The 21,207-nt window shown below is 43.5% G+C and overlaps 1 protein-coding gene across 2 annotated transcripts in view; it reads left to right on the top strand.

Annotated features, from left to right (window-relative positions):
• The window catches only part of BCAR3 (BCAR3 adaptor protein, NSP family member), a 242,236-nt gene that overhangs the window by 151,815 nt on the left and 69,214 nt on the right, over positions 1–21,207 (top strand). For both annotated transcript variants that reach the window (XM_042952897.1, XM_042952896.1), the window contains one exon: positions 11,006–11,045. In XM_042952897.1, coding sequence (XP_042808831.1) covers positions 11,006–11,045 — 40 coding nt within the window. The remainder of the gene's footprint in view (positions 1–11,005; positions 11,046–21,207) is intronic.

The following is a 21,207-nucleotide window of genomic DNA, read 5'->3' as shown; positions in this document are numbered from 1 at the left end:
AGAGGTTTATTTTATTAAGCTTTCCAAAAACAAGGCTTTATTTGTTGCTTCCCTGTTGTGTCATTGTTTTATATTTAATTTCTCTCCCCCCCACCTTTTTTTAAATCTCTGTTCTATTTGTGTTTACTCTTTTTACTTAAGCTGGATACTTAATTAGTTTCGGTCTTTTTTTTCCTAAAAATAAGCATTATAGCTACACATTTCCTTCAAAATATCACTTTTATTATATCCAAATGTACTATTTGGATAGTATAAAAAAAATATTTTTTAACATTTATTTATTTTGGAGACAGACAGAGTGTGAGCGGAGGAGGGGCAGAGAGAGGGAGACACAGAATCTGAAGCAGGTTCCAGGCTCCGAGCTGTCAGCACAGAGCCCGACGCGGGGCTCAAACCCATGAACCATGAGATCATGACCTGAGCCAAAGTCGGCCACTTAACCGACTGAGCCACCCAGGCACCCCTACAAAATATTTTAAAAAATTAAAAATAAATACTCTACTATTCATTTAATGGTTACTTTTAAAATATAATTACTTTATAAAAGATAAAGTAAAACAGTACTTCTTTCTGAACAATACAGGACCTTAGAACACTAGCCCCGGCTGTGGCCTTCCACTTGGCTTATATGCCATTGTTGTCCTATATTTTAGTTTGTCTTTTTTTAAAAAATTGTGGTAAAATGCACATAATATAAATTTTATCATCTTAGCCATTTTTAAGTGTACAGTTAATGAGTAATGAGTTAATGAATAATACTAAGTACATTCACATTGTTGTGCAACCAGTCTCCCCAACTCTTTTTATCTTGCAAAATGGAAACTCTGTACCCTTAAAACAACTCCCCATCTTCTCACCCCAGGTCCTGGTAACCACTTTTGTTCTTTCTGTCTCTGTGAATTTGATTACTCTAGGCACCTCATATAAGTAAAACTATACAGTATTTGTCCTTTTGTGACTGGCTTACTTCGCTTAGCATAACGCCCTCAAGGTTTCTCCCTGTTGGAGCAGGTGTCCAAATCCCCTTCCTTTTCAAGGCCCCGTAATAGTCCACTGTATCTGTATACAACATCTTGTCTATCCACTCTTCCGTCAGCGGATGCTTGGGTTGCTTCCACATTTTGCCTTCTGTGAATAATGCTGCTGAGAACGTGTGCACAAATATCTCTTCGAAATCCTTCTTTTAGTCCTCCTGGGTGTCTACTCAGAAGTGGAATTGCTGGATCATACTGCAGTTCTATTTTGAATTTTTAAAGGAACCTCCACACTGTTTTTCCTAGCAGTGGTACCATTGACATTCCTACCAACCATGCATATGGGTTCCAACTTCTCCACATCTTTGCCAGCACTTTATATATATATTTTTTTACCTCCACAAATTATATATTCATCTCATTTTATCCCACTAGTGCTGGTTTGGAGCTACCTATATGTTTACTAGTTACTTTGGGCAACACTCATTCTTAGATCTTAGGCTGTTCTTTGGGCATCCATTTCATTCTTCCTAAACGGTGTTCTCTGCTTTTATTTATCTAATATTGTCTTTCTTCACCCTTATACTCAGTAGTTTCACTGGGCAGAAAATTTTGAGCTCCTCTCTTTCCTCTACGGCTGATGAAAACAGGTTGTCAGCCTCATCGTCATTGCTCTGAGGGCAAAACCTTCCTTTGCTCTCCAGATGCTTTCACCATCTTCTCAATGTTCTTGACGGTCTGTGTTTTCATTGCAATGTGTGTAGGTGAGACTTTATTTTTGTTTATACTGCTTAGGATGCACCGGGATGCCTGAATCTGAGAATGGGTATCTTTCATTTATTTTGAAGATTTCCCATCATTATTTATTTCCCTGACTATTGCTCTTTCTCTCGGATTTTCTTCTTGTAGAGTTCAGGTTAAATGTAATTAACCTTCCCATTCTACCTTCAACATCTCTTTTATATTTTCTGTCACCTTTTCTCTCTGTGCTGTGTTTCATATAGTTTCTTTATATATTTGTCATATTTTCTTTAGCCATGTTTAATCTGCTATGTAGCAGATTATATGTATATATTATAATCTGTTTTTTAAATTTTTATAACCACCTGTTTATTCTTAGATCACTTTTTGATTCCATCTTTTACTTTTTAAAAAATTTATCATACATTGTTAGGGGCACCTGGGTGGCTCAGGTGGTTAAGTGTCCAACTCTTTATTTCTGCTCAGGTCATGATCTCACAGTTTTTATGAGTTCAAGCCCCATGTCATGCTCTGTGCTGACAGTATGGAACCTGTTGGGGATACTCTCTCTCTCCCTCTTTCTCTCTTCTTTCCCTGCTTGTGTTCTCTCTCTCTCTCAAAATAAATAAATAAACTTAAAAAAAATTTATCATACATCGCTATTCTGTAGCCTATGTCTGGTATTCTAATATCTGAGGTCTTCAAGCATCTCAGTCTGTTGTTGTTTCTGCCGACTTCAGTGATTGGGGCTTGCTTCCTTGTGCAGATGGTTATTTCTGAAGGGAAATTTATGTTTAACCACATTCGTGGATATCCTGAATGGCATTCTGTTGATAAAGTTTCCCCCCAGAAAGTATCTATGCTGTTTCCTTACTAGTGGCACCACCAACCCAAACACTTTAATTTCTCAGTTTTGGCTTCTCTGTCCAAGCAGAGCAGTATAAATTTGAATCCCAGCTGACAAGACAGCTGATCTGTGGCTACAAGCTCTTAGGGGAGACTGTTACTGCTGCTGTTATTTTTTTTCACCATCAGAATTTGTAGTGGGGACAGTAGGTTTCCTTCTTGGTTCCCTTTGCTAGAGAGCATGCTACCTTCTTAATTCTTATTTATTTTTGAACATTCCTTATGCAGAGGTAGTGTTAGTCGCATTCTGACGGCTCGCACATTGTGCATGGCTCTATGGTGAGCTGTTCACCTCTGCAGACCCGAGACTCATCCTCCCTGCCCTGCTCCTTACCCTGCTGTTGTCCATGTTTTGTGTTTTTGACGTGTTCTCTGTTTCTGTATCTGTTTTGTTCATGTCTGTGCTTCTTGAGGCTTTATCTTTCTTGTGACGTCACCAATGCATTTGAAAATACATTCATACTTCAATTCGTCGTCTAGTTTTTGGAATATCTGGTCTACCATATTAAGCAAATGAAAGCCCTGTAGTAGAAATTTCTGATTTCCTGAGGCCTTATTTGGACTATATACAAAGGTGGGTTTTGGTGATTTATATTTTTATTTGTCCATTCTCGCCCTTGTTTATTGATTAATTGGCTGCTCTGTGACAAATATGACTCAAAGGGCATAGTATACATTGGTGAGCAAGACACAAATAGCCCTTACCCTCATGGAGCTTACAGCCCCCTGAAAAAGACAGAAACAAGCAGTGGTTGCCCTCTGGGGTGGGACTGATGGAGAAGACCAAAGAATTATGTAAAATTATGTAAAACAGGTATTCTTGGCTGGTATCTAATAGCCACCTAGTTGTTCTCTGTGTTTCCCTCTTGAGTTAACTATTTTTGTTGGTGTGAAGGGATCCCTTAAATGTTTGTTATATTTCGTAGTTTATGGGAAAGATTTGTGTGTTCATAACTTGAAAGATGTGAAAGACTCCACTGAAAGTAACTTATTTAACAGTTGAAAAGGAAGGGAGCTCATCTGAAACCTTCAGTAGCTGAATGCCAGCAATCATACTGCACTGCGAACCATGGACAATAGGTGGTAATGGGGCTAATTCTTATGTAGATCCCAGTAACCTTGAAAGTTCTTCTTGTGCTTGAAAAAGGTGTTTTAGTTTATTCTTTTTTCTTTTTTTAATTCTTTTAAGTTTTTTATTTTAGAGAGAGAGAAAAACTGAGAATCTCGGGCAGGCCTCACGCTCAGCACGGAGCCCACCATGGGGCTTGATCCTACAACCCTGGGATCATAACCTGAGCTAAAACCAAGAGTCAGATGCAGGCACCATGCTAATTCATTCCTAATGAGTGTCTTGAGGTGTGCTAGGCACCAACTACTTAGTTCCCTTAGAAAGAATTTAGTGAGTACCCTTACCTCTCTTTTCCCTTTGACCCACTGAATCCAGTCATTTACCACCTATTGTCACTTAGAAAACTCTCCTGGTGCACCTGGGTGGCTCAGTGGATTAGATTAAGCGGCTGACTTTTCAGCTCAGGTTCATGAGTTCAAGCCCCACCTCGGCCTCTGCTGACAGCTCAGAGCCTGGAGCCTGCTTTGGGTTGTGTCTGTCTCTCTTTCAGCGCCTCCTCTCCTCGCACTGTCTCTCTGTCTCTCTCAAAAATAAATAAACATTTAAAAAATTGTTTTAAAAAAAGTCTCCTTAATCTATACACCGTCCCTGCTTCCTCTGTTCCTGTAGTCCAGGCCTTGCCCTCTCTCACCCAGACTGCTCCAGCATCTCCTTTGGTTTTCCTGACTCTGTCTTGCCCCCAACGAATCTGTTTTCCACACCAGTGCAGGGGGATTTTTCTAAAACACAAATCTCTGGTTATTCTGCAGCTTAAGATTTGTCAACAAATCCCATTGCTTTCATAAGTCTAGACATGTTTACATGGCCTCCAAACCCCTTATGCTCTGGCACTGCGTCTTCTTCATCCTGATCTCCAACCCCCCACCACTCCTGAGCTTCCCCAACCCTGTGCTTCTGTTACTTGTTCTTTTATTCATTAATTCAGCAAATGGTTACTGGGCAACTGCTGTGTGCAGAGCACAGGGGATATCAAGGTGAGTAAAGCAGAGAAAGTCTTAGTCTTGTAGGATTATATTCCATAAGAAAGACCTGAGCAAATAAATATTTCATGTGATATCAGATAATATGGGAAAGAATAATGTCAGATAAGGTGATAGAGGGTAGCAGCAGTACTCATTTAGATAGGTGTTTAAGGAAAGCTTCTCTGAGGAGGTGTTATTTGAGCAGAGACCTGAGTGATAGGAGGGAGTGAGCCTTTGAGAACTGCAGGGAGAATGTTCTAGGCAAAGGAACAGTAAATGCCAAGCCACAGAGGCAGGGACCAGCTTGGCATGTTTGAGTGCCAGAAAGAAAAGTCAATATGACCTGGCTGGAATGAGTGGAATGTATTAGTATGCTTTTGCTGAGTAACAAATTGCCACAAATTTGGTGCCTTAATGCCTGTTTATTGCCTCATAGTTCCTGTAGGACAGAAGTCCCACAGAGCTCAGCTGGGTTCTTGCTTACAGGTCTCAAACCCAAGATGTCAGCAGCTGTGTTCTCATCTGAGGCTCTGGGAAGAATCTGCTTCCACAGTCATTCAGGTTGTTGGCAGAACTCCGTTCCCTGTGATGGTAGGACTGAGATCTCTGCTTCCTGGCTGTCTTCAGGGGACGGCTCCCATGTAGTGGCCACCCAGGGTTCCGTGCCATGGGCCTTGTCACAGGCCATGTTGTAATGTCATCCTGGTAACAGGGTCCTTCATGTCCAGGCCCCCTCACTTTGCATGTCTGGTCCATTTGGATCGTTGCCAGATCGTAATGTCAGCTGACTTGGGGCTTACATGTGCAAAATCCCTTCACAGCAATACTGAGATTACTGTTTGGTTGACTTTCAGGGTGGGGGTGGGGAATCTTGTTGGAAGATATCTTTAGAATTCTGTGCGCCAGAGTGAGGTTGGGGAGCTGGTGGGGACCATGCCAAAGAGAGCCTCAGAGGCCCTGGTAAGGACTCTAGGGTTTTTCTTCTGATTGGATGGGAGTTATTAGAGGATTTTGATTTTGGTAAGGATCATGCTGGCTCCTGTGGAGACAGTGGAGCTGGGAAGGCATTGCAGGGGTCCAGGCGATAGATGATGGTGGCCTGGACCAGAGCGGAATTACTCCTGAATGCTGTGGTTCCCCAGGTATGCCACGTTGTCCCATGTCCCCATGTGTTTGCACATGCTTCTGCTGTTTCCTGGGCATTTCTCATCACCACCTACCTCACATCTTCTTTACCCGATGAGTCTCTACCTGGTCCTCAAACCTTAGCTCAAAGGTTGCCTGAAAGGCCCCTTCATGGTATTTCCTTCCCACTGAAACTTAACTTGAGTTGTGCTGGGTCTGTTCATCTGTCTTTGCCACTTGATTGCAGCCTCTCTGGGAGCAGGGCCTTTGTCTTTGGTTCTTCTGTTTCCATTGTCTGGCCTACAGCACAGCATATTGTAGATGCTTGATAATGTTGGTAGGATGGATGCAAGAACTATGGAGATACTGGGAATGAAGTGTCTCCTAGTAGAGGAGGAACTGTATACAAATAAATACATGATAGAATGAACCAGAATGCAAATACCATGCCGTGTGCACCAAGGAGGGGAGCCAACTCTGCAGATTACTGGTGTGCGTGGAGCCTTTTTTCTACTCAGTTGGGAACAGTTGGATCTAGTTTCTCTCATCCCTCCACTGCATGAAAGAATCGTCTTATTACAAATGATTCCTCTTTATGTTATTTCCAAAAGGACATTTGTTTGGCAACACTGTTAGCCATCAATTTATTCTGTAATATTTAAAGAAGTCAAAACATTCATTCATTTAAAGCATTTTATAATTTAAGACAGATGTAGGGTGCTTCGTTTCTCATCTGTATGCCAAGCACTCAGAAAAGATCTGTGGTAGTGAAATTTTGCTTATATACTTACTCAAGATAGTTGAGTAACTCCAAATAGCTTACCTGTAGGTCAAGTGTCCTCTTAAGAGGGAGGAACTCTGAACCTGGTTACTGATGAGAAACAAACTGAAATAGGAAAGACCCCATTTCTGTGACTTCTGACCACACATCCCTCAGTCTGAACTTAGGAAAACAGGGTGCTGGAGAGAATAATTTAACTGGCGTAAACATAGTGATGTTATTCAAAACTTAATAAACTTGAGAACAAAATAACAAGAGAGTCCAGTTTCATCCTGCTGCTTTCCTGCGGTCTGTGGACCGTGCCCTGCGGGGCAGCATGCCTGACAGAGGGCCCATGGGCGCCTGCCAGCCTCACCAGGTGTAAGGAGAGATGCACACGACATCATGGATTCACATGGGTGGGATTCATAATGTGCAAAAGCAAAATGAAATTTAAAAAAAACTTTTCATTCATATTGCCAAGTCCCTCTGTTTGTTTTCTAGTGATCTCTGTCAGAGAATATAAATCTGTGGCTTAAGGAGTGTTTGCTGCACAGACTTGTATGAATAATTGGATATTCTATTTCAAATTAGAGGCTGGGGCTACAGGGCCAACTGCTATGTTTTCTAGCTCCTATCTTTGGTTAGCCGGGATGATGTGACTGGCTGAGAAAGGAGACACAGCACTTCTGCTTATAAACATCATTTTAATTTAGTTCAAGGCAATGATTTTTAAAGCCTTTGGATTTGTAACACACCTACTTGGTTTCATTATATCTCCTTGTGTCCCCTCCTTGCCTCTCTAAAAAAGAGACAGAGAACATGAGGATTCTCGAGGGCACCCCAGGAGCCCAGAACTAGAATCTGAGGACATTTGGATTCCCCTCTGCTCTTGAAGCAGAATGAACAAGGCTCCCTTAGCAGAGTTCAGTTGGGGGCAGGGTCAAGAGGGACCTTGAGTTTTATCCCTCACCAGAGCCTCCAGTTTCTTCTCTTGTGCCCAGAGAAGTGTACAGTAAAGGATCAAAGAGGAACGAGGTTCATCTAAGGTGGGGGGCATTTTGGAGAGCACCCCAGGCTCCCTGGATGGGAGCGCACAGGCTGCTATGCCCCTAGGCGGTCTTGTCTCTGAGTGCGGGTCCTGCTGATCAGCATGGCTTCAGGAGCCACCCGGGCACAGTGCCTGGCCTGGCCCGTTGGTCACCCCATTTCTGCCTGAGACAGTTAGAAGGATCTTTTCTGAGAGAACCAGCTCAGAGAGTTTTCAGATATGTGTCTAGAGAAAGGAAGAGAGGAACTTTTCAACTTTCAGAGGTGAAAGGAAAAGGATTTTACAGCTAAATCTGGTGAGAAGAGCAGATCCTGGACAAAATGCTAAAAAGAATTTACGAAAAGGATGACATTTGCGCACTAAAAAAGGAGAGTTAAAATGGCAAACCATGACTATATGGTCTCGGTATTTGGCAAATACATTCTCCAAAATGAATGAAATGAAGCTCAAGGAAAATATTTGACAGTGTAAGCTGCCAGTGAAAAAATTCAAACTTTCAAGTGAAAGTTAGAAGTTTGGAAAACTTATATCCTCCTCCATGAGCTTGATATTTCCCAAGGCTTTATAAGTTCTGATGAGATCAGTGATGATATTAACAAATGTGATTCTTTTTTTATATTCTAATGAAATGTGTCAAAACTTAGAATAACTGCATAACTCAGTGAACCAGTATTTTCCAGAACAGTGGCTACAGAATCACACATGGATAAAAGGCCCAATCAAGGTGCAAGACGCAAAAGAGTAACAGACATGGTTTAAGATACCGCGTTACAACTGATCGTTTAGAAATTACCACTTGTTGAGTTTTGGTATGGTATCAAGAATAGCCATAAGTATCTGGAAATGAAATACCACTCCCTTCTCCAGTTATGTATCTATGTGAGGATGGACTTTTTTCTAAACCAAGACCTATCACAACATACTGAATGGAGAAGTAGATATGAGAATTCAGCTGCCCTATAAGCCAGACATGAAAAAGATTTGCAAAAATGTGAGACAGTGTCATTCGTCTCACTAAATTTTTGTTACGAAAACATACCTCTTTGTAATAAAATTGTTTATATAAGTTTATTTTTTTAATATTAGTATTTTGAAAATTTCTGTTTAATTTCTAATATCAGTAATCAGTACATATAACCCACATAAACAAAAGCTCTTTGGGGTCCTCAATAATTTGGAGTGTGAAGAGATCCTGAGACCAAAAACATATGGGAACCATTGACTTCAACTGCCCATACCTATACTATTTATCCATGCATGAAGACATGTATGTATAAATGTACATAACATACACTAAAAAATTTTTTTTCTGTGTTTATTTGTGTTTGAGAGACAAAGCACAAGTGGGGGAGGGTCAGAGAGAGAGGAAGACACAGAATCCGAAGCAGGCTGCAGGCTCCAAGCCATCAGCACAGAGCCTGATGTGGGGCTCGAACTCAAGAACCGTGAGATCTTGACCGGAGCCAGAGTCGGATGCTTAACTGACTGAGCCATCACACGCCCCCCTTTCTCTCTCACCTTGAGCCTCAGTCCCATTTGCCCACCATACAGGAGTGGGCAAATCGCGAGATCATGACCTGAGCCGGAGTCAAATGCTCAACTGACTCGGTCACCCAGGTGCCCCCATAACACACATTTTTAAGTGTACTTAAAAATAAAATTTGAAGAGAACAGCATTTCAGTAGTTCTAACATCTTTCTGCCCTCACAAGGCCAGACCTCTGGGCCAAATGACTAACCTAAGACTAGATGGCTATATGCCTGAAATGTTAGTTCAGTAGAAAAACAGGGGTTCAAGAACTTAAAAGGGAGCACAGCCCAAGTGCTGTGGACAAAATTTTGAGTCCCTAGCCAGATGGTTCCATGGATGTAAAGCCTGGTGACATTGAGATGGTGTCCAGAGCATGTGGCAGGAGAAGTGACGACCTGGCACAGCGGATGGACTCTGGATGCTGGATAAATGAACTTGAAGGCAAAGAGTTTTAAGGCTTCGAGGTTTATAGCCCTCTTTAATGGGAATGCACCCAGGGACAGAGAGCTTATGCTGTTCTCAGATCTTTTGGCCCTGCAAAGGGACTCATTCCAGAACCTAATCCACTGACGTGGAAAGGGGCATCTCAGATGCCACGCTGCCTCTGTGCAGGTGCCCTGGGCGTAGTCCCGAATGGATGGTCAAACCAGGCCAAGCATGGCTTTGGGAGTGGTATCCCTGAGCTGTGGGGTTGGGACTCCTTGTGCTCCGGCAGTGACCTTCTCTCTTGTCCTGGGAAGAAGTGCTGCCATCTTTCGAGGTCTCTCCACTGCCAGGGAAGTGTCACAGCCCACGGGTTTGGGGGTTGAGCCAACCCTTGTGGAGGAAGCTGCTTATCAGTAGGGCTTCTGAGAGACCCTCACACTAAGGCCCACTCCCTTGAGAAGACTACTCTTACAGGCTTCACAGCCATTCTGTCCTTTCAAAATGATGCTGTCTCTGTGAGGATGTGTTGAGTTTCTGAAGTTTAAGACTCTGAAGGCAGCTGTCTTTTCACACCTTCTGTTGAGGGGCCGCCTCATTATAACTCTGCAAGCACTGAAAATGGCCACTCTCACGTCTCCCCCTCCTCTCCTTTGGCCTAGTCAGATTTTCTTCTTTCTGTAAGAAGTCAGCCTCCTTAGGGCCACCTGCTGTTGTTTACTTTTCACTGTCTGGTCAATTCCAGCGTCATATTATGACAGACACGAGCAGACATTAGGTTGGGAGAGAAGAATACTTGGGTGCTAAAGAAAATGGGATGGATTTCTCTGCTTGACACCAGGGGTGGGTGGGTAATGGCAATAAAAAAAAAAAGGCAAATGTGGTCTAGAAAGCTGGGTATACAGACTCCATCCTCTCCCCTTGGTGCTAGGTGACCTTGGATAGCCACTGGGCCCACCTCAGTCTCCATTTTCTTCTGTCAAAGTGAGCATGATACAGCTGTCTGATCCAAAGTACCCCTCATTTGGGCATCCAGTCCTGCTTTACACCCACCTCTATCTTCCGTGTTCTTTCTTTCAGATTTCTAGGCTAATCTTTATGCTCGAGTGAAAGTAGACTCACTACATGGAAGTCTAACATTTGGAGCCTGAATGTGATAAAGCACTTGGAGCTTCTAAACAGAAATTATGGTGGTGTCCTACCATCTACCCCTACCCCCAACACACACCATGAAAGGAATCTGTATTTGTTCTAACTTCCTTATCTGTCTGCTGGGAATATTGCTGGGGAGGTGGGCCCATCTTAATAATCTGAATGAATAGGGGGAATTAATGTTGGATACGTTTTACTCAGTGCAAGAATGCATTGTTCTCAGTTCTCATACTTACCATTTTCTCTTTTCAGGGATCAGCATCTTCTGGACCCAACCCTGGAATATGTGAAGGTAGGAAACCAGGATTTAACGTGTAATTAGGACAGTGCGTAATCGACTTCCCTTTTTTAACACAGTGTTGCCAAATAATGCTGCAGTCTGGCCTGTGTAAGGAAGCTTCTCACGTTGGAACAACCAAGGGGTAATCTGACTCTCTCAGGCCTTCAGTAACTTTTGTAGAGGTCTTACGTCATCCTATTATAGGTCTACAGTCTTTTTCCTCTTATCTGAAACCCTCGGAGCCAGATGGGTTTTTAAATTCAGAATTTTTTTAGGAAGGTAATCGGGTACATACATATAAAAACATCCTCAGAGGGGTCTAGGGTCAGTACTCCGTACTCAAGCTCATTATTTCATCAGTGAAACGTAAGAGTATTCACACAAAGTGAGATAAACAGACTACAAATGATCTTATGTAGTGCAGCTCACGTTTTGCCACCAGATGAGGTCAGGTTTGATTTGCCACCAAATGACTGGAAATTTTTCAGTTTTCAGAGTGTTTTGGATTTGGGGATGGTAGATAATGAATTGTGAGCCTGTGTTTATCTTCGGTGGAGGACTGAAGGCTTCCTGAGCTTTTCTGGGTCGGCTTTCCTTTCCAACAGCCCCTCTCCTATGTGGTGGCGAATCTAGGACTGTGAGCTGTGGGAATACGCTGCTTTTCAGTGGGGCTGACATTCAATGCTTCTAAATAGGCAACACCTGGAAACAGTGGTATCCTTCTGAGCAGAAAGAAAAGATGCTTTTTCCTTCTCCCTTCCCCACACCATCTTCTTGGGTGTGTTTGTGTATATATGTTTGCTTTATTTTCTTTTTGAGAATTGAAATCTGGTACCTGCTATGGTAGAAGAGAGAACTTTGATTTGTCACAGTTTCTTGGATTGATGACAACATAAATATCCTTAAGTTTTAGGAGAAATGGCGTATGTTAAGTTTTAAGGTGCTTGCCTCCTGGGAGCCACATTCCAACCTCATTATTGTAAGGGCAGCATCATGGTTTGGGGGTATTTAGGCCTATTGCTGTTTTGTGTGCCTGTGCCTGCCCCATTTTTGGCATTTCTTCTCTCTTTAGACCAGAGGATGGAAGAGAGAAGAGAAAGCTCTATTAGAATCACTTAGTCACTTGAGGTAGTCGTAATAAAGTTTGTTGGAAGGGAGGTGGGTATTATTTTTTCCTCTCTCATACCCAGGCTACGTCTGAACTGTAGTTTCACTGCAACAAATGTACAGTCCTAAACCAGTATGGCTGCTGTGTCAGAGTACAAAAGAGCTTTATAAATGATGCCTGTGTCCCTCCTGAACACGTCCACCTTTGTTTTTATGCAGGTTGTATGCTGCAAAACAATAGGGGGGTGCTATTCGCAGGACTATGATTTGACTTGGCCATGATGTAAAAAATGTGCCCTGGAATTAGGCAGTGTGTAAATCATAGCTGCCTTTTAAAAGCCACCATGTCATGTTTCAGAAATGGGCTGTCCCCCACTGTAGGCTCAGGCTGGGCTTAGCAAGCACAGACCCTTCCCTTACTCCAGTAACTTGGTTTTTCTTTGACAGTGTCCAAGCCTTTAAGATAATCCAGTGATGAATTCTAAGTTAAACATAGATTCTGGAATGATCTGTTTTAATATTATTTAAGCTGTCACATCACGTTCATGAATATCGGCCATTCTAAGTTGGGTAAGAAGAGATATGCGGGTTCTTGGTGGCTTCTGCTTGCTAGGCTCTCCTTGCCTTCCCCAGCAGTGAGACGTGATGGGACCGCTCTTAGTGGCTCAAGGGTACTTTTTTCCAAGGACCTGTTGAGGTGTTCCGAAGGTCACTCTTTGCTCCCAACCTTGTCTGAATCTGGTCGGGGCTTTATAAATGATGTCCCTGTGCTTCTCCTGGATGCCTCACATTTATTGTTTGTTTTTTTTTTTTTTTTTTATTTCTCACTTTGCCCCTGGTTTGGAGGGGGCAGTTTGGGGATTTGTGGGGCAAATGTGGGATATTTCCATTTGTTTCTTTGGGTACAGAAGCTCCAAAGGCATGTTCATGGAGGCCTTTGACCTCCAGGTCTAAATTGACCCACGTGTCACGCTTCTTGGGCCAGTGCAGGCTCATCCTAGCATTTCTCAGACTTGGTTGCCCTCTCAAGCCTGGCTGACCAGTCCATGTGATGAAGGCCTTGTAAATGGTGCCTGCTGGAGCCTAGTGACTTTGGAGGGTGACTGAAAATAATCAAGGGAAGTGAGATAGTTGTAGATAAACTGGGATGCAGTTTGGCCCCTCCTGACTCAGAGCTGTTACTTCTCTCGGATAACCTGGTATACTTAATACCTCTTAGGCATGTTGAAAAGTAGAAATTCTATGTAAAAGTCATTGCCTTGTGTAGAGTCCCCTTCTGGAGACTTATCAGCCCAAAAAACAAGATTCAAGGGAGCACATTTTTATGGGCCACATAATGGGGGTGGGCTGATCTCTGAGAGTTCTCTCAGTGGTAGAAGCAGCCATACGTGGCCAACAGACAGCTCTTCTCATTCTGTGGAGAACCACAGGCCCAGGTCTCTGTCTTCAAATGCCTTCTCTTTCCCATGGGAGGCTTTCTAACCATCCTCACTGGGTTTTCCCAGTGCCCAGGTATGAGATCTGGGACTGGCTCCCTCTCCTTGTGCCTGGGGGAGCCAAGGCAGTGGGGGATTGGGTGGTGCTGGGGCTGCAGTATTGTGGCAGAGAGAGCTGGGTAGAGAATGAATCCAAAATTCACTTCTGTCCAGTTTGTACTCTGTGTCCTCCTAACACTCTGTGCAGTTTGTATCGAAGCGAATTAATACGGCATGAAAGGGGACCAGTCCGCGGTTGCTAGGCTACAAGTAGCTCCTCTGTGCCCAGAATGGAGGGAACCATGCATGGCTGAGAAGCCCCAGGGCTATTGGCGGTTCTTTCACTTCCTGCTGGGGCCTCCCAACTGCACCTAGACCCACCAGCTGAATACCATGTTTGGATGTGCTAAGAAAATTAGAGCAGCTCCAAAGTAGCCAGGGGATTTTTGGAATCTTGCTCTCCACTGTTTCTGTCTCTTTAATTCTGACTGTTAGAGAGGAGTTTTGTTTTTTCTTTTCTTTTAAAAAAACTTTTTAATGTTTATTTATATTTAAGAGAGAGAGAGAGAGAGCGAGAGCGAGCGCACACAAACGGTGGAGGGGCAGAAAGAGAAGGAGACAGAATCTGAAGCCAGCTCCAGGCTCCCAGCTGTTAGCACAGAGCCAGATGAGGGGCTTGAACTCACCAGCCATGAGATCATGACCTAAGTCAGAGGCTTAACCATCTGAGCCACCCAGGTACCCCAGTTTTCCCTTTCTCAACTTTTTCCTTGTTTTCCGAGCCTTCCCTTCTCCCCACATTTTTTCCCCACAGTAGCTCATGTTTAAAATCATCTTAAAAGTCTGGTTTTAGCTGTTTTGTGCAATCATGAGGTCCTTTTCAGTAACCACATAAAATTGTCTTTTTCACTGTACCCAAAAGAAACCACTTCTTCCAGGTTGGAAAGCAGAAACCTCCACAGTGCCTCCACCTTTCTCCTGCTCTTTAGTTGTTAGTGACTTTCATAAGTTGTGTACAGCTCTGGAATTTTCCTCTGCGTACCTAGCATACCTTACTGGAGATAAAAACTTTTTTTTTTTTTTAAACAGGAAATAGCTTTTGGAGGAAATAGCCCTAGGCAAAATTGTGAAGAAGAGTTTATATTCTGGGCTTCTTTACTTACTCACTGCCCCATTTGATTTTTGTCATATTTTTACCCCCATTACAACATATTTATTTAGTGTCTACTTTCTTAGACCTGTGTCTGGTAACTACTAGAACATTTGATAAAATGTACTAAAATGTGAATAAATGAGGGTGCCTGTTTTGTTCGGTCAGTTAAGCATCCAACTTCAGCTCAGGTCATGATCTCCTGCTCTTGCAGTTCGTGAGTTCGAGCCATGCGTTGGGTTCTGTGCTGGCAGCTCAGAGCCTGGAGCCTGCTTCAGATTCTACGTCTCCCTCTCTCTCTGCCCCTCCCCTACTCTCTCTTTCTCTCTCTCAAAATAAATAAACATTAAAAAAGTCTTTAAAATGTTAATAAATGATAATAGCTCAGTGTGTTAACCTTCCCAGAATAACATTCGCATAGTGGACTCCAGATTACACAACCCCTAAGAACCCACAGAGAGGGGAGAAAGGTCTACCTCTGTGTGACTTTGGACTTTGCACCTTCTCTCTATGGCTTCTGTCTTCTCACAGCTACAAAATCAGGGAATGGGTGAATGTCCTTTGAACATTTTAAGGATCATCTATACCTGTGATAGGCTGGAGGGGAAAGTTTTTTTATACCAAGCGGTAAGGGATTCTTCATCTATCACTCTTGACCATAAAAGTGCCATATTGATTGGAAGATGATGTGTCTTAGACATTAAGACCAAGGATGTGAGAGCTAATAACTGCCCACCCATCACATTACTTCAAAAGATTGTACCTCAACACTCCTGCAGCTGTTCTTACCATCCATTATGCTTTCACTTTTGTAACCCCTTCTTGAACCTGTGAAACTTACTTTCATTTTCACTATTTTTTTTCTTTTCTTTTTCTTGGGGCTACTTCTTTAAGCGTCAAGAGTTGCCCCCCACCATACACTAAATTTTACAAATTTATTTCCTATCTTCTCCCCCTTTATATATCTATCTTCCTTTTAGACTGAAGATTCTTTGTAGATGCTTCTTCACACACAAGCCTTACAGTCATTTTAATAAAACATCTCTTTGCTGGGAATGGTTTAAAAACACATTTTTTTTAGGGGAGGTGATGATTGGGCAGAGCTGGGTGAGTTTTCTTATAAGAGAAATGTTAATTATAGATTTTTCATTTTAAAATGCCCTTAAGAAAGATAAATCGGAAAACAAAGCCAGGAAGCAGAAAAGAAAATCGGGATGACTGTTTTTCAAATTAGCCAAGATGTAGGCAAGCCCATTTTCGTGGCGAGGCTATAAACAGCACAATGCCCGCCTGTGGACAAAGGCCTGCTCTCCAGGCGACCGCAGTTAGCAAGTGTCAGGACGGAATGCAGCCTTTTGTCCCGGGCTAGCCTCCTAGTGAACAAATATCCTTTCTTTTGTAGTCAGCCTGGGTGGATTCTTGCTGGAACCACTTGCGAGCTTTTCTGAAATGATTTGCGGTTTCTGAGCTCCTTCGCAGGCTAGGAGAAGGGAGAGGGCTGGAGCTGTTATCCTGAGTGGGGATCGGAACCCTCCGACGGCTCGTTCCCCTCAACGCCCCCCCCCCCCCCCCCCCCCCCCGCGTTCCCACCACCCAGCGCGCATGAGCAGCTCCCGAGTCCGGGGCTCCTTGGCAATCAGTCCTCTGTGGGGTTAATTCTCCGAAATGCTCCTTGTGAGAGGGCCCTACAGATAAGACAGGCTGCCCAAGGCTCAGATCTCAGCAAGGCCGCTTCCTGCAGCCGGCCCGGGCTACATTAGGTCACCCAGCAGATTAAAAGAGGAGTAATTATGCGAATTCCAGCGCCAAGAATAAGCGCGCGGGCCGGCGTTGGGACCTCGTGGGAGAGGGGCCAGCGAGGCTGCGTTCGCTTTGTGCTCAAGATGGCTGCAGCCATGGTCACGGTTAAATAGCTGCCTTTGAGGGACGTCTTTTCTTCCAGCGGGGAAAACAGGCTAGTCTGCTCTGAATTAGCCAGCTAACAAAGTCATGAAAGGGACTTACGAAAACAATGGCACGCTGTACATTCCGTGAGATTTTAGCAAGTTATATGAACCAAATAACGGCCCAATTGGCTGGCTCTGCAAGTTTTTGCCTGAGTGTGCACATCCGCAGAGCCAGCACCGTGCCCTGTGGGACCAGAAGATCAAACGCTGCCCACGGTGAATGTGAAACAGCCCTGGGGCTCACATTCAGAGGAGCGAGTGAGAGCTCCCATCCACCCTCTCCCACTCCACCCCAAAAACATTCTCTGCAAATCTTCTTGGGAGGTTTAACGTTACTACCGTTTAAAAACCAATTACAGAGGCAGGGTGGGAAGACTGAAGAATAGGGGTCGAGGACAGTCCCTCTTTCAAAGGAATCTTTTCCCGCAGGTCTTTGAAAATGCGGTCATTTGTAAAAAGCAAAATCTTGTCATGAAATTGTATGCTCATTTAAAATCTATATGTGAATGTTCATAGCGACATGATTTATAATTGACAAAAACTGGAAACAGTTCAAATGCCCTTTAACTGGTGAATGGCGAAACTGTAGGATACCATACAATGGCACGATAGTCAGCCTAAAAAAGAATGGACTGTCAGTATAAAAACTTACTAGTGACAGAAAACAGATGAGAGGTTGACTGCAAACGGGAACAAAAGAACTTTTAAAATGATAGAAACACCTTGATTATGGTTGTCTCAAAGCTCACAGAATGATACTTTTTAAAAGGGGTGATTCTTACTCTGTGTAAATTAAACCTCAGTAAGCGTGACTTTAAAAAGGCAAACTAAAACCTTACCATATTTTAGCCCTTAAGTGCTGTCACCCCAGTAGGGGAAATGTTTGATTTGGAGATGGGCTACCTCAGACTGCTGATCACATGGCGAAAGTGCTGAGCTTATGGATATTTTACTGCATTGGCTCATTCAACAGATAGTTGTGAGCATGTATCACGTGTTGGTAATTGCTCAGTGGAGTGAGAGGTGGGAGCAAAGTGTTTCCAAGAGCCTAACCTTAGATAGTGGCAGTGGGCGGGGAAAGTCAGGGCAGGGCCTGGAGGCCTTTCCAAGAGAGAATTAAGAGCCATTTTATTAGGTGAGTTGACAGTTCCTGGCGGACTTAACTGGAGGAGGTGAGGAAGAGGAAGCCAGAGGAGGTTCCAGAGGTCACACGAGTGTCTGGCATCTTGCCCAGAAGCCAGTGAATATTTTAGGGGAGGACAGGAAATTTCCAGTTGGAGACCTTGTTACCACAATGACATTAAGTTAACTGATGAGCATGTGGGGATATCATTAGACTGGTAGGATCAGCAAACTATAGCCGGAGACCAAATCTGGCCTGCAGCCTGTTATTGTCTGGCCTGTAAGCTAAAAACGGATTTCACACTTGAAATGTTTTTTGTTTTTTGTTTTTTTAAATCAAAAGAGGAATGTGAAAATTATAAAATTCAGGTTTCAACATGCGTAAAGCTTTATTGAAACACAGCCTCACCCATTCATTTACATGTTGCTGCTTTCTCGCCATAACCATGGAGTTGAGTAGATATGACAGAATGGGCAGCAAAGCCTGATATATTTACTCTCGGGCCCTTTACAGAAAAGATTTGCTGACTCCTGCTCTAGACTATATGTATATTCACTGTTCCTGGTTTGCCTCTCAATAATGCATGGTAGGCTTTCAATAAAAATGCATAGTAGGCTTTCAGCCTTGCATCATGGACATCACTGTTATCTCACCTGGTGACATAGCAATGAGTCCTTGTGCAAGTTGTGAGACCTTGCACATTCACAGAGATGCTACAGTGGCAATCCTGCACGATTTGGATGCAACTTGGCATCTTGTGGGGTAGACCTGTCTGCTCTGAGCAGCATCTCCTGGGCCCATCACATCTAAGGCCTTCAGTTTTGCTGGCTGAACAGGTGTGTGGGGACAGCACAGGTGCTGCAATCCTGATGGTTCTTGCCTGGGGCTTGTCTAGATAGTTTCCTCAGGCCAGATTGCTCCCCCCAATGCAGACTGAGATGCGTTTTCTCAGTGCCCCAAGTCAAAAGTAAATTCTCCCTGGGCCTCCTGAACTTGATGGTTTGAATCAAGGTCAAACCCTGGAGCTGCCCTCTAAAGGTGCTCAAAGGAGCCTTGTCTGGCCTAGTACAGCTAGGTTCGCCTTTGTATTTTATGCCGCAGCCTTCATCCTTGACTGAAAGTAAGAGGACTCCTCTGGGATCCCAAGCAATGGCAGGTAGAGAGGTGGCAAAGAGACTGGAAAACTAGCATGCAAGCGAGAATTGAAACTATGGCATCTGACTAGGCTCCGTTTTATAATCGGACTTCAGAACCCTCCTCATGTGGCCTGTCTACCTCTGACCTCATTCTGCCATCTGCCTTAGTGGGATATTCCTCCATCCTGGCTTTTCCTACTGGTCCCCGGTCTTTGCCTTTTCTTTGGCATGAATGCTTCTTTTACAGTTGAGTGGTTTAAAGTGGGTTGAACTGTGTTGCCCCAAAACATATATTGAAGTACTAACCCCCAGTACCTGTAAATGTGGCCTTGTTTGGAAAGAAGGTCTTTGCAGGTATGATCACACTGGGATGAGATCATACTGGATTAGGGTGCACCCTAATCCAAAGACCAGTGTTCTTATAAGAAGAGAGGAATTTGTGCACACAGGCACTGACACACAGGGAGAACGAATGCCATGTGACCATGGAAGCAGAAATTGGAGTTGATGTGTGGATAAGCCAACAACACCAAGGAATATAGCCATCACAATCTAAGAAGAGGCAAGGAAGGGTCTTCCTCTGGAGCTTTCAGAGAGAATGTGACTTTTGCCAACAGCTTAGTTTTGGACTCCTAGCCTCCAGAACTGTGAGAGAATAAATTTCTATTTTAAAGCCACCAAATCTGTGGTGTTTTGTTACAGCAGTAGGAAGCCAACATAGATCCAAACCCCTAGCTTAGTTGTGTGACTTGGGGCAAATTTCTGAAATTCTCTGGAGATGGGTTTCCTTGACAGTAAATGGGAGCATGTAGGAATTAAATTAGTTGCTACATGTGAAGTTATCAGCACAGTGCCTGACATGCAGATAGCACTCAGCAAATACTAATTTAGTTACTATCACGGTCATCTCCTGTGTGGTGTGACTCAGATTTCATTGCCTCAGAGAGACCTTCCCTGACCCCACTGCTGAAAGCTGCCTCCCCACGTCACTATGTCATTACTCTGGGGATCATCACTTGTCCCAAGTTCTATTTGTTTATTTAAAAAATCAAGGGGCGCCTGGGTGGCTCAGTCAGTTGGGCGTCCGACTTCGGCTCAGGTCATGATCTCGCGGTCCGTGAGTTTGAGCCCCGCATTGGGCTCTGTGCTGACAGCTCAGAGCCTGGAGCCTGTTTCGGATTCTGCGTCTCCCTCTCTCTCTGACCTTCCCCCATTCATGCTCTGTCTCTCTCTGTCTCAAACATAAATAAACGTTAAAAAAAAAAATCAAAACAACCCCAAAAGCCTCATTAGAAGGTGAGTTCTGAGGGCATGGACCTTTTCTTAATACTTAGTGACTGACTGATGACCACATAAAACCAGATGCAAAGGGCATTTAAATGGAAGGAAGAAGGAATGAGGGTGTTCTAAAGATCTTAAAGTTTCCCAAGAAGCAAGTAACACTCAGCATCTCTAAAACTTTTCCAGAAATTTCTCCAGTGATTTTATTTAATGAAAGCAAGAAGATTCCTATCCTGTCTTCATTCTCTCGCCAACCTGGTATAGGATAAAAATTGTGGGGTCGCTGTTGTCACCTTAAATAGTCACACATTTAGGCAGAGGTATATATACTTTTTTTTTTTAAAGTGTAGTTCTGGCAACCTCTGTGGCTCAGACCTATCAGTTCCTCAGCAGATCTTGTTATCAGCTCCCAAATGAGAGCCATGCTTTTTTTTTTTTTTTAATGCGTTGCAATCGTTTGTTGTTCAATTCCGCCCTCTAGTGGAAATAATATGTCACAACAGTGCAGCGTTTGGCTACAGTTCATTGTCTAAATATTCTGGGAGCTTTTGATATTAAACTATTAACATTTTAACTTCAGAACTAAAGGCTGTGTTTAAAGTAAATAAAGAGGCAGGTGGTTTTCTTTGGGTTTATATTAAACAGATTAAAATTGTAAAGGCATTTTATTAATAGAGTGAATTGTTTTACATTCTTGGACAAAAAGCTCTTAAGATGCTGTAACACTGCATGTAGATTTTGAGTGGGGAGGGGCAGTTGGTAGTGATCTGAAGTCTTACCTGTGGCAACCAAGAAGTATCCTTGGAAAAAATGATATTTGGGGGAACCTGCCTGGCTCAGTCGGTTAATTGTCTGACTTCCACTCAGGCCATGATCTCACAGTTTGCAAGTTCCAGCCCCGCGTCAGGCTCTGTGCTGACAGTTCAGAGCCTGCAGCCTGCTTCAGATTCTGTGTC

The sequence above is a fragment of the Panthera leo genome, chromosome C1 (assembly GCF_018350215.1).
Source record: "Panthera leo isolate Ple1 chromosome C1, P.leo_Ple1_pat1.1, whole genome shotgun sequence".
NCBI classification, from domain to species: domain Eukaryota; kingdom Metazoa; phylum Chordata; class Mammalia; order Carnivora; family Felidae; genus Panthera; species Panthera leo.
This window is presented reverse-complemented; position numbering and strand designations above follow the sequence as displayed.